General features: G+C 48.3%; 1 protein-coding gene across 13 annotated transcripts in view; it reads left to right on the forward strand.

Moving 5' to 3' along the window:
- Nucleotides 1-13,117, forward strand: part of LOC118383054 (bromodomain adjacent to zinc finger domain protein 2B-like) — a 71,369-nt gene that overhangs the window by 50,764 nt on the left and 7,488 nt on the right. For 5 of the 13 annotated variants that reach the window (XM_052499207.1, XM_052499205.1, XM_052499204.1 and 2 more), the window contains 18 exons: nt 778-1,332; nt 2,588-3,323; nt 3,484-3,768; nt 4,943-5,003; nt 5,105-5,213; nt 5,552-5,653; nt 6,165-6,393; nt 6,502-6,594; nt 6,696-6,769; nt 6,907-6,972; nt 7,641-7,706; nt 7,920-7,964; nt 8,349-8,381; nt 9,799-9,864; nt 10,133-10,273; nt 10,818-11,072; nt 11,373-11,596; nt 13,038-13,112. In XM_052499207.1, coding sequence (XP_052355167.1) covers nt 778-1,332; nt 2,588-3,323; nt 3,484-3,768; nt 4,943-5,003; nt 5,105-5,213; nt 5,552-5,653; nt 6,165-6,393; nt 6,502-6,594; nt 6,696-6,769; nt 6,907-6,972; nt 7,641-7,706; nt 7,920-7,964; nt 8,349-8,381; nt 9,799-9,864; nt 10,133-10,273; nt 10,818-11,072; nt 11,373-11,596; nt 13,038-13,112 — 3,215 coding nt within the window. The remainder of the gene's footprint in view (nt 1-777; nt 1,333-2,587; nt 3,324-3,483; nt 3,769-4,942; nt 5,004-5,104; nt 5,214-5,551; nt 5,654-6,164; nt 6,394-6,501; nt 6,595-6,695; nt 6,770-6,906; nt 6,973-7,640; nt 7,707-7,919; nt 7,965-8,348; nt 8,382-9,798; nt 9,865-10,132; nt 10,274-10,817; nt 11,073-11,372; nt 11,597-13,037; nt 13,113-13,117) is intronic. The other 8 variants (XM_052499208.1, XM_052499209.1, XM_052499210.1 and 5 more) reach the window with 8 other exon arrangements.

Raw genomic sequence — 13,117 nt, forward strand, 5'->3', positions numbered from 1 at the left:
GTAGTACTGGTAGTGAGTAGTACTGGTAGTGAGTAGTACTGGTAGTGAGTAGTACTGGTAGTGTGTAGTACTGGTAGTGAGTAGTACTGGTAGTGAGTAGTACTGGTAGTGTGTAGTACTGGTAGTGAGTAGTCCTGGTAGTGTGTAGTACTGGTAGTGAGTAGTACTGGTAGTGTGTAGTACTGGTAGTGAGTAGTACTGGTAGTGAGTAGTACTGGTAATGTGTAGTACTGGTAGTGAGTAGTACTGGTAGTGTGTAGTACTGGTAGTGAGTAGTACTGGTAGTGAGTAGTACTGGTAATGTGTAGTACTGGTAGTGTGTAGTACTGGTAGTGAGTAGTACTGGTAGTGTGTAGTACTGGTAGTGAGTAGTACTGGTAGTGTGTAGTACTGGTAGTGAGTAGTACTGGTGGTGTGTAGTACTGGTAGTGAGTAGTCCTGGTAGTGTGTAGTACTGGTAGTGAGTAGTACTGGTAGTGTGTAGTACTGGTAGTGAGTAGTACTGGTAGTGAGTAGTACTGGTAGTGTGTAGTACTGGTAGTGAGTAGTACTGGTAGTGTGTAGTACTGGTAGTGAGTAGTACTGGTAGTGTGTAGTACTGGTAGTGAGTAGTACTGGTAGTGTGTAGTACTGGTAGTGAGTAGTACTGGTAGTGTGTAGTACTGGTAGTGAGTAGTACTGGTAGTGTGTAGTACTGGTAGTGTGTAGATACTTATGTCTGTGATGTGCTCCAGGGTGAGCTAACAGTGGGCTTCCTCTCCTCCCCTCCCTCCCCAGATCGGGACACTAAGCTCGGGCATGAAGGAGGCCCAAGACAAGAGGAACAGCCTGCCCCACAGCCTACCCTCCGACCCCCCCACCCTGGTCCCCTCACAGCACTGCCCCTCTCCTCCTACCCTGTCCCAGAGCTCCCCCCTGTCCCTCCAGACCTCCCGGCCCAGGGAGGAGGGTCTCCAGCAGCACCTCAGTGTCATCCAGTCCACGGGCCTAGCAGCCAGCTCCATGCCCCTGGCTCTCCTCACCCAACCCCGCAGGGAAAACTCCCCATCACTCCTGTCTGCCTCTCCAATCCCCCTCATCACCTCCCCCAAAGGACGCACCACATCCTCCCCCAAGCCGCCCTCGCCGCAGAACCTGCCCCTGTCCCTCTGCACCTCCCTGTCCCGCTCGGTACCCCTGTCTTCCTCGCCTCAATCCTTCCCTCTCCTCACGTCGCCCATGGCCAACTCCCAGCAGACCAAGCCTCTGAAGACACCTGGCAGTGGGAAGGCCAGTAAGAGGAAGCTGCTGGAGGAATCACTCTCTCAAATCAACGAATTCAGGCTCAAACAGGTTGGTCCAGTGTCCTCTCTGCCCAGCCACTAGCAAGGAATATGGTATCAAGTATGACTTGCCTAGTTAAATGAAGGTTCAATCAAATAAATACTAATAAAAAACCCCATTATTCACACAGTAGCTCTTTTTAACCCATGGTCAAATAATACCACGGATTGGTTACTGGCTAGCTTAGCTTTTCACCTCATTTGAATAATCTAAAAGCGGTCGAACATGAAACCGTTTCTCCTTTCACAGTTAGAAGGTTGTCGGTATTCATGGTAACAGACTGTAGTTGAGCAGCAGTAAGAGGGCTGCTTCCAGCCAGAGGGAGTCAGAGAGGGAAGTGGCAGTCCTGTCTGAGTCGTTTGATTGGGTGTCCCGCGGTGCTGCTCAGCCTGTAAACCAAAAGGTCAACCAAAAGGTCAATGCTTTTGGCCTCATTACCTCAGCAAAGCAGACGGCACATACTCCATGTATTTATTACCGTTTTACTGTCCATTAAACACATTCACAACTAGATAGAACATATACATATTTATCACCTTCTGCGGTGCATTGTGGACCTCTCGCATGTAGTCGAAATGGTTGAAATAGTAGTTAATTGATTAAGCTAATTCCTATTTCTCCGGTCCGCTAGAAGTGGAAATCTGGTCTTCTCCCCTGGTCTATTTTACCGGTGGAGAGGTTATTTTTTAACCAAAGGCCTCTGCATTCCCCTAGTGGTTCAGGAACTGCTACTGTATTACGTGGTCTGTGAAATGGATTTGTTTCACTTGATATCACATCTAGTTGAATGTACATGTCGAAGCCCTAACCTGTGTTTGCTGAAACACGGTGCAACGCCAAACGTGACTGTCGTTCTATAAAATCTGCCGTTATGCTGTTTAGAGTTAAACACAGATCCATGACGCTAACACTTTTCACAGACTCATAACTGTAGTAATTTAAGTGAGATATGGGAACTGGAAGCTGCTTTTCAGCAGCTTTACTCTTTACTTAGTACAATGCCTGTGGTTTTTGCCTTGTTATACGCAATTGTCTCCAGGCTTCTGTCCTCGGCACAGTGAGACAGAGTGAGCCAGGCATTGTGCTTCATCACCAGCTTGAATAATCGACGTAGATGTAAATTGACAGCTGGCACAATTATGCTGTTTTCTCTTTTCTTTCCCCTTGTTTTATCCCCCTCCCTCCTTCCCGCTCTCCCTCCTTCCCGCTCTCCCTCCTTCCCGCTCTCCCTCCTTCCCACCCACCCTCCCTCCCTCCGTTCCAGTCTTTACTCTCGCAAGGCCAGACGTTCCCGGCGGCGCAGCCCAAGAAGCAGCAGGGTCACAGAACCTCTCGGAAGGCTGCTGGGGTGACGTCATCCTCCTTGCCGCCCCCCAAGCTGTCCTCCTCGGAGAGTCCGGGTGGCGGTGGCAGGAGCACCAAGTTGCCCCCTGCTCCCCTCCCCCCTCCCTCCCAGAACAACCACTCCAACCTCTTCCTGTCCAGCGCTCTCCTGGGCCTGGCTGCCCACCCCAACGGAGTCATCCAAAGCACCACCGCTCAGGACGCACCGCTGGCCCTTATCACCAAGCCCCGCAAGGACTCCAACAAGGACCTCTCTGGGGCAGGGGTGTCCCGCTCGCTGCCCGTCAACCTCAGCACCGGCGGAAGGGCCCACTTGGCCTCCTCTCAGGGCCCCCCGGCGAGGCCCGCTACCTCACCCTCACCGGCCACGGCCCGGGGCCCCAGGAAGATCAAGGCCCCTAAGCTCCAGGCCCCTAACCTCCAGGTTCAGGCCCATGCTCTGGCCCCCATGGCAGCCTGGAAGGGCCTCTCTCAGAGTCACCTGGTGCAGTCTCTGGTGGACCTGTTCAGAGGGGCCGAGGCCGGCCTCCCAGGTCTCCCTAGCAGCAAGGACTCTGATGACTCTGTTGAGGATGACGACGACGACGACGATGATGATGATGATGATCTGGATGATTTGGAGGATGATGAGGAGGACTCGGATGACAGCTTGTCAGGTTAGATACCTACCGTTCTGACCGTCCTAATGGAAGGCACATGCAATGTTTCTAGTGTACAGTATTTTTGGGGTTACGATGATGTGCAATAGTGAACACTATTCAACCATTGCTGAGTCTCCCAGTGATTACCCCGCTCTTTCTGGTACCCTCCTCTCAGATTCTGACAGTAACTCGGAAAGCGACGCGGACGGCTCCGGTGGCAAACTGAAGGACCCGAAACTGAAGCTGCCATCTTCAGGCTCCGCCTCCAAGAGGGAGAAGACCCCACTCAAGCTAACCAAAGGCCACGGCTCCTTACTGAGCAACTCAACCAATCACACAGCCACCAGCTGCTCCCCGCTCAACCTGCAGGTCATCAAGACGCCCAACATCGTCACCAGCTCCAGTGCCTTGGCCTATCACAGCTCTCCTTCCTCCTCCTACTCCCTGGCCATGCCCCCAGGTAACCGCAGGCAACACACCTTAAACGCCTGGTACATTGTCAAAGCCGCTCAAGTTTTAAATTGCCCCATCACTGCAAATCTAGCATCAGATTACCCTAAACCCCTATCCTAACCTTAACCATTAGGGGGATGACAAAATATCTGACCCTGTACCAGTTGTTATGGCCAACTTCTTTACCTACTCTGCCAAAGCTACTCATACAGCTCAAACACAAAACCAGTCTGCAAAACCACCTCGCTGTACCTTTTAACTGTTGAGGACACGTAACCACACTGGAATAGCTAAGTTCACCATTATATGCTATCATCTTCAGATGGTTGTGGGGAAAAAACAGGGAGAGGAAAAGGAGGCTCTATTTTTAGTTAGCCGGGCGGTTGGCTGGCTTAACAGGCCTGGGTTCCTGTAGATGCATGTCCTTGGGCTTAACAGGCCTGACAACTTGTTTGGCACTTCTGTCGTGCCCAAGCTTTCTTTCTTTCTTTCCCCTCTCCTCTCCTCCCTCTCTCTCTCAGCACTGGGAGATTTACCCAGCTTAGGAAAGGAAAGAACACACACAGAGATTCCGATCTTCCTAAGCACGTTTCAATTCAACATGCTTCACTGCCCATCAAATTCACGTAGGAATGTCAGTGATTTTTCAGGACATATTTTGAGTCATTTCTGAAGTTGCGTTCAGAGCACGGAGTTTCTCAATACTCTACCTGGTTAAGTAAAGGGAACGCAGAAACAATAAGGCACTCTCATGGCCACAGCTGGTGGGTTAGAGACACAGTGGACACGCTCGGGGCAGCGCTCCAGTCAAGGCACACCTTTGATCTGAAAGGCCTGCATAGTGGAGTGAGACCCAGCAGCCCCGTTTGTCTCACACAAAGAAAAACTGCTCATATTCAGTACTGGGATGCTGTGGCTATGGTTGGGTGTTTAGGGCTATGGAGAGAAGGCTGTGTCTGTGTATTGTTCAGTCTGACTAATGGGTCCTCTCTCTCTCTCCCTCTCTCTCTCTCTCTCCCTCTAACTCTCCCTCTAACTCTCCCTCTAACTCTCCTCTCTCTCTCTCTCTCTCTCTCTCTCTCTCTCTCTCTCTCTCTCTCTCTCTCTCTCTCTCTCTCTCTCTCTCTCTCTCTCTCTCTCTCTCTCTCTCTCTCTCTCTCTCTCTCTCTCTCTCTCTCCAGGCGCAGGGAAAAGAAAGAGGGTGATGGATGAGCAGGAGTTGAGGATACCTCTGGAGTTGGGGTAGGTCGAGTGGAGACGTGAATTGATAAGCCCTCTCTAGCAATGGCAAAGCCTCGGGCATTCGGTCACTCACAGTTTCCTTCCGTCCACGTGTTTTCCAGCTGGCAGAGAGAAACGCGGATCAAGAGCGTGTCTGGGAAGATGCAAGGCGACGTGGCGTATTACGCGCCATGCGGGAAGAAGTTGAGGCAGTACCCAGATGTGATGAAGGTAACAGTAACGCTACCCCTTAGACTAGCCTTACGCTAGCAACTAGCCTCACCCTCACGCTAGTGCTCACTTAGCATCAATGCCAACTGTGACCTTAACATGACCTAAACATCCTTTTAGTTAATTTCCCCAATCCATTCCTCTGCCTACTAAAAGCTGACCTGTCGTTAGAGCATTCTGATTCTCACTGTGCTTTTGCTCACTGTGCAATTTCCCCCCTAATTCTTTTGATGCTTAGTAGTAGAATCGTCCGTTTTTAGCTTCAATGTCACACCTTTACATACTTTCACATTGGATATCCCTTGTCTCACCAAACGTCATTATTTTCTCTTCTGTAGTATCTATCCAGAAATGGAATAAGTGGCATCACACGCGATAATTTTAGCTTCAGTGCAAAGATAATGGTTGGTGACTTCTATGAAGCCAGAGAAGGACCCCAGGTGATGTCTTTTCATCTATCTATTGCCCGTCTCATTTTTTTATTTCCTCATTTCATGTACAGTAGAAACTGTATAGTGACTTAAGCAGTTCAGGGACATTGATAGAAATCAGCCATAGACTCCAGTAGTGCTACCCCCTAGCCCCCTTTGTCTAGGGAGTCATGTAATATTCAGTTGACATGACTTCTTCAGGTGACCAGTCATATACTGTACAGTAGGATAGTATAACTAGCTGAATGGGGAATGGAATGCATTGTAGTGGTGTTCATATCACAGGTAGAAATTGGGCCATTTTCCGGTTCTTAGCTTTGTAGTCCAGTAATACCACTATGCATTGCATATTTTGATCTTTGATCTGCCCTCTTTTCTGTCATGAGTGATCGATCTAAAGAGTCAAACCTAGAGTAACAGTAGAGTAATCAAAGCAACCGAAGTATGTTGAAGCCGTTTATTACCCACACGACACTAACAGCCCCTCTACCCTGTTGTTTCCCACCCGTCCTACCCCCAGGGTCTGCAGTGGAGCCTGCTGAAGGACGAGGACGTCATCCCTCATATCCTGGCCATGGAGGGCCGGCGGGGACGGCCCCCCAACTCAGAGCGCCAGCGCGGGGCCGAGGGGGGAAAGGGCTCCCGGAGGAGGAAGGGCCGGCCGTCCAACGTGGGAGAGGGTCTGGCGTTGGGGGCCGAGGTGCCTAGCCCCAGTGAGGCCAAACTCTTACGCAAACTGGAGGCCCAAGGTGAGGAGAAGAAGATGAAAAAAAACAGATCTCTGTTTTGAAGTCTATGAATGCTACCTACCAAACATGTGTGGTCACACAGTAACGTTCCATCACCTCTCTCTGCAGAGATAGCCAGGCAGGCGGCCCAGATGAAGATGATGAGGAAGCTGGAGAAGCAGGCCATGGCCAGGGCAGCCAAAGAGGCCAGGAAGCAACAAGGTACACTACATCTGAGTGTATACACCATTCCCCACTGTCCTCTTGTAGAGATGTACAGTAGCACTGCTGCAAACCATTTCTTAACACCTAAGCCCCTAAAGTCTCTCTTTCAGCCATCATGGCGGCCGAGGAAAGGAGGAAGCAGAAGGAGCAAATGAAGATCATCAAGCAGCAGGTAGGGCATTCTTTACGTGACACCACTTCCTGTCAAACCGTCTCCCGCCTTGACTATGGAGGGTGTCCTTGTTTTACCACTGCATCACCATTTGGTTTGCATAGTGTATTGATCCACCTACCTCTGTGTTTCTCCAGGAGAAGATCAAGCGTATTCAGCAGATCAGGTTGGAGAAGGAGATGAGGGCACAACAGATTCTGGAGGTACTACAGTCAACTGACCCAATACCAAACATATCCTCTGAATTAGCAGAACGTCACTCCTCAAATGCATCCCAGAGCCTCAGTCTACTCTGTCCATAGTATTTTAATCTTACCCAAGCCTATTACTGAATAATACCGCAGTGTTGGAAGGAGTAATGTCTCAGGCATAATTCCACATGGAACTAATGCTAAATTGGTCTTGGTTGACGGCTGTTGAATATTAAAATCGCTGTCTCTGCTAGCTGTCTCAGAGTTAGACCATATTTAAATGAGACAGAAATCATTTTTTTTCTATTTTATCAGACAACAGCAACAGTTTAGCATAAGTGGGTTGGAAAAAAAACATCTTTCCCTTGCATACACAATTACACTGTAGGAGCTCAAGTATTTTAGCAGGCCTAAATCAAATTTGAGTTGCCACGGTTGGCAAGCCACTCTTAACAGGATTTTTTTGCTGTTTGCAATTACATATTTAAATGATACATGATTCACTCTGTGTGTTCTACACATTTGACTGGCACATGAGGCATGCGTTTCATTTTCGGTTACAGGGAAAATATCATATTTTGAGTGGTGCGGTGCAAACCTGCGGAGTGGCATGTGTCCGTCAGTCTGTCTGTCCAGATGTCTGGCAGTGAAATGACGTTTGACCCGATTTGCATTCGCAGGCTAAACGGAGAAAGAAAGAAGAGGTTGCAAATGCCAAAATTATGGAGGCAGAGAAACGAATAAAGGTGAGAGTTTGTGTTACACACAGCATCTCAATATAAACCAAAATGTCAACGTTTTTTTCCCAGGTGAGATGTGTCTGACAATGAGATTAGGCATGAGCTGTGGCTCCTCTGTAAAATGGTCTGAAATCCCATCAGCCCTAGTGATTTTCATGATGGTGGCTGCATGAAAGTGTATTGATTTCCTCCCCTCATCTTTTCTGTCTTCCCCTGAAGGAGAAAGAAATGCGAAGACAGCATGCAGTCATTTTGAAGCACCAGGTACGCAGCGCTTTTTAGCAGCAAGCCTTTTCTCTACTGACATGATTGAAAGGATACTAAATAGACTTCAGCTAGATCAGTGTTTACAGTGTGTGTGTGTGTGTGTGTGTGTGTGTGTGTGTGTGTGTGTGTGTGTGTGTGTGTGTGTGTGTGTGTGTGTGTGTGTGTGTGTGTGTGTGTGTGTGTGTGTGTGTGTGTGTGTGTGTGTGTGTGTGTCAAGGTTGTGTGTAACTAGATATTTTATTAAACCCTTTACTGTTTCTCTTTGGTCAGTTTCCATTCTATTGGGTTATTTCTAATCTTTGGGTATTTTTCTGCTAAACAATCTGTTTTTTTGTTGCTGTCATTTCTGTTCCATAATACTTTGCCAACTCTCTCTGCCAGGAGATGGAGAGGCATAGACTAGATATGGTATGGGTATGTTTATTTTTGTACATCTAACACCGCATCGTGTTTCCTGGTTGTGATATGGTTGTCATAGCAACGCATTAAGTGTAGCACTGGCTGCAGTCATACTACATTATTCTGCATGGCTTTTCAGCAAAACAAACAAACACACACACACACACACAAACAAACACAACAGTGTGTCGCCTCCATCTGCTCTGAGACACCCGACCTCGCTCCGCCTGCGGTGGTTCGGTAGCTCCCCCCCCCCGCACTCCTCAGAATACATTGCAAAAGGCCGGACATGCCCTGCCATGCTCACTCTTACTGTCTGAAAGTACGCTCCTCTCGATGAGTCATCCATCACATCCATCGTCTAGCTGTTGTTTTTGAGTGGCTGTGAGTGCTTGAGTTTTCCAGTTCCAGACATTGAGCTTGTGTCCGTCTCCGTCCACAAAGAGCTGCCCTTTAACCTGTTACGTCCCATTGAGTCTCTGAGGTTGCGTCTGAAATGGCATAGTGCACTACCTCATAGTGCACTACTTTGGTCAAAAGTAGTGCACTACATAGGGAAGAGTTTGCCATTTGGAATGCTGCCTGAGTCGTTCTGCTGCTCTGTTCTGTATCTGTACCTGCCTGTCTTCTGACTGGCTGTCTATTGCTGTACCTGCCTGTCTTCTCCAGCAGTCTGACTTGGCTTGCTGTCTATTGCTGTACCTGCCTGTCCTCTCCAGCAGCTTGACTGGCTGGCTGGCTGTCTATTGCTTGTTGAGCGTGTCTGTTGCACATGATTAGAGCCAGGAGTTTTTCCTAACAATATGAACCTGAGCAGGAGAAGCTCCTGGCTCTACATGCTGTATGCAGCTGGCTCCAGAGGATTTGTTTCATTGACTTCTGTTTATCACATCACTGAGTTCCCTTTCAGACAGACAGTCACTGTCCTCGCTTTGCCTTGATCAAATCCTATTGGTTTACAATTAAACATTTGGAGACAATCTATCCTCAACCAGGCAAGTCTCCTTGTAAGACCTTCACTCAATATCCCCCCCCCCATAGGTTTAGGCTATTTTCAATCTGGAACGGCTATCAGCTAAACAGATGGATGATACACAGAGCAATGTTTGTTTTCATCCCACTGGCTTGTGGCTATGATGACTCTGTCATTTTGCGTTTGTTCCGTCAGCTTTTTACCTAGAGGCATCATAGCTTGACCCTAACTTCTCTTTTTTGACCCCGTCATCACCATCTACCGCATTCTCCCTCTGATGCTTTCTGGTTGTCGTCATTCGTACCGTTGTCTTCTTAACCTCAGCTTCAACTGTACGTGTTGCTGTATGTGAAAACCTCACCATGATGGAGGAGAATGGTGGTTTTCCTCCTTCGGTCCACCTCTCTAAACCTTCTCCGGTGTGTAACATATGTGTGTGTGTTTTCTCTGCTCTGCTAGGAGAGGGAGAGGAGACGGCAACACGGGATGCTCATGAAGGCGGTGGAGGCTCGCAAGAAAGCAGAGGTACGTGACACACACACACGCCAGAAGGTCCCACTCCTCCTGAAACCACCCAATCCCTCTCTCCTCCCTCTACTTTTCATTTCTTCAGTACACTAACTGAGTCAAAAGAATGGCCCTCGAGCTCTTTTTCTTTGAGAGCGCAGGTAGGGGCGCCGGGCTGAATTCTAAAACTACTCAGCAGACTCGGCTTGACATTCTTGTCTGTTTTACCTCCACTGGCGTGAGCCCATTAACTCTCCCCTCCTCTCTCCTTCTCTGGGGCCCTCAGGAGCGCGAGCGTTTGCGGCAGGAAAAGAGGGATGAGAAACGCCTGAACAAGGAGCGGAAATTGGAACTGAGGAGGCTGGAACTGGAGATTGCCAGGGAGCTGAAGAAGCCAAATGAAGACATGTGTCTGGCCGATCATAAGGTAATAAATGACCCATCTTGCCCATGATTCAGTCCTGCGTGATGTCTGAAGGGTGACATCATTAAAGGGACCTGGCTTTCCAAATTCTAGGTGGCCGTTTAATGTAGTTACATCTCTTTTACGTTATATATATTTGAACTGACAAGTTAATGTTGTCTAGGTTTGGGTTATGTGTGGTTAAGTGCATTGTATCATCACAATGGTTTGTATGTACAGTATATCTGTTATCTAGCATATGTGAAACCTGAGTACTGGACACGGTTTGTGCTGTACACTGCCATCAAGTGGCTGAAGAGAGTAATGCATAAGGCGGGACGAGATAATAGCCCACCACATGTTTACTAATGAAAACCTAAAAAAAAGTTGCCATTCAGAGCCATGTGATTCAGTCATTGGCATAGAAAATTCAGTCATTGGCATAGCAATATGTTAGTCACACTACTCCCCATATACTGCAGTCCACATAGGGCACAATAGGAGTCCCAGGATGTCATTTGAGAAGTATCCTAAACATTCCTCCCTCTCTCCTTACCTTTCGTTCCAGCCTCTTCCAGAGTTTTCCAGAATCCCTGGCCTGATCTTGCCGGGGGGTGCGGTGTCTGACTGCCTGATGCTGATGCAGTTCCTACGCGGCTTTGGGAAGGTGCTAGGCTTCGATGTGGGGGTGGACGTACCCACCCTGGGCATGCTGCAGGAGGGCCTGCTCAACGTGGGAGACAGCATGGGACACGTCCAGGACCTGCTGGTCAGACTGCTCTCCCTGGCTGTGTGTGACCCTGGACTGCCCCCTGGACACAAGGTGAGATACTGTACATGTACAGGAACATACCAAGCAGGCTCTCACGTAGGTGTGAGACTAAGAAACTAAGAAGCACTTTCTATGGAGAATCTCCACTGAACATGCTTTTTAGTCTAGGACTTAATCTGTGGTCTGGGAAACCAGTCCATTGTCTATTAGTCAACACTCCCCTGGAAAGTGTAGATGTAACAACTCTATCACGACCCAACCCTCCTGACACCCCCTTCCAGACCAAGACCATGTTGTCTTTCCCTCTATCTTCCATGACTCACCCATCCTGTCTCTCTCCTCTTCCCCCAGACCAAGACCATGCTGGGGGACCATCTGACCAACGTGGGCATCAACCGGGACAATGTGTCGGAGGTGCTGCAGATGTACATGGGGGCCCATTGCGGGCAGACTGACCTGGCTGAGCTGGCCCTCAGCCTGAAGACCAAGGCCTTCCAGGCTCACACCCCCACCCAAAAGGCCTCCATACTAGGCTTCCTGGCCAATGAGCTGGCCTGCAGCAAGAGTGTCGTCAGGTAGGAGTAAAGAACAGGAGACGCCAAACATTGAAATAGATAATGCTGCAGCAAGAGTGTCGTTAGGTAGGAGTAAAGAAATGGAGACGCCAAACATTGAAATAGATAATGCTGCAGCAAGAGTGTCGTTAGGTAGGAGTAAAGAACAGGAGACGCCAAACATTGAAATAGATAATGCTGCAGCAAGAGTGTCGTTAGGTAGGAGTAAAGAAATGGAGAAGCCAAACATTGAAATAGATAATGCTGCAGCAAGAGCGCCGGTAGAAGTAAAGAACAGGAGGCCAAACATTGAAAGAACAATTGAAACGAAACAATTAAAGGTCAGGTTCTATCTGCAGCAAAAGAGTTGACAGGTAGGAGGAGTGATGCTGACCTGCCAGCGTTGTACATCACACAGGCCTCATACCAGTGGAGCTACAAGGGAATAGATTATTGGGCGTAAGGAGATCAAACATGGATTCTTGTTTTTTTACTGGCTTTACTGACAGGACATGCAGACAACATTTCACAAGCATGAGAGAACATCCTGGTAGATCAGGCATAGTCGTCCCTTCCTGTCTCATTAGGTGGAGCCAGTGTGAAAGGTTTAGAGTACAGGAGGCTTGCATACTGTTGTGAGCCTACTGCCCTCTTAGCTCCTTACAAATAATGACGTTCAGTTGACTTCACTCAGCTGCTAATGCTCTCGTGTTTTATTAATGCTGTGTAAGACTCTGGATAGATCAGCTAATCTGGAGTGGGATTCAATTTTGATAGAGAGAGAAGCCAATACATAAATTATTCACTAGGATGGAGGGATACTAGTGCTGCAGGCTATTCACTGTACAGAGAGAGAGAGAGAGAGAGAGAGAAAATTGTACTGTTTGTGTTCACTAGAGGTAACTGGCAAAATAAAGGAAACCCCAACAAAAAGTGTCTTAATAGGGTGATGGGCCACCATGAACCAGAACCGTTTCAATGCACCTTGGCATAGATTCTACAAGTGTCTGGAACTCTATTGGAGGGATCTGACCATTCTTCCACTTGAAATTCCATCATTTGGTGTTTTGTTGATGGTGGTAGAAAACGCTGTCTCAGGCGCTGCTCCAGAATCTCCCATAAGTGTTAAATTAGGTTGAGATCTGGTGACTGGGACGGCCATGGCATATGGTTTACATCGTTTTCTTGCTCATCAAACCATTCAGTGACGTCTTGTGCCCTGTGGATGGGGACATCGTCATCCTATGGGGACATAGCCATGGTAGCCAAAATAATGGCATGCCCAGCATTTTATACATAATCCTAAGCATTATAAGATGTTAACTGCTGAATTAGCACAGGAACCACACCTGTGTGGAAGCACCTGCTTTCAATATACTTTGTGTCCCTCATTTAGTCACTGTTTCCATAGTTACCTGTACGTGTGAGCTGACATATACTGTATCTTACTCTGTTTCTACAGTGAGATCGACAAGAACCTTGATCACATGACCAACATGAGGAAGGACAAGTGGCTGATCGAGGGCAAACTCAAAAAGTAAG

This window comes from Oncorhynchus keta, chromosome 37, assembly GCF_023373465.1.
Source record: "Oncorhynchus keta strain PuntledgeMale-10-30-2019 chromosome 37, Oket_V2, whole genome shotgun sequence".
NCBI classification, from domain to species: Eukaryota; Metazoa; Chordata; class Actinopteri; order Salmoniformes; family Salmonidae; genus Oncorhynchus; species Oncorhynchus keta.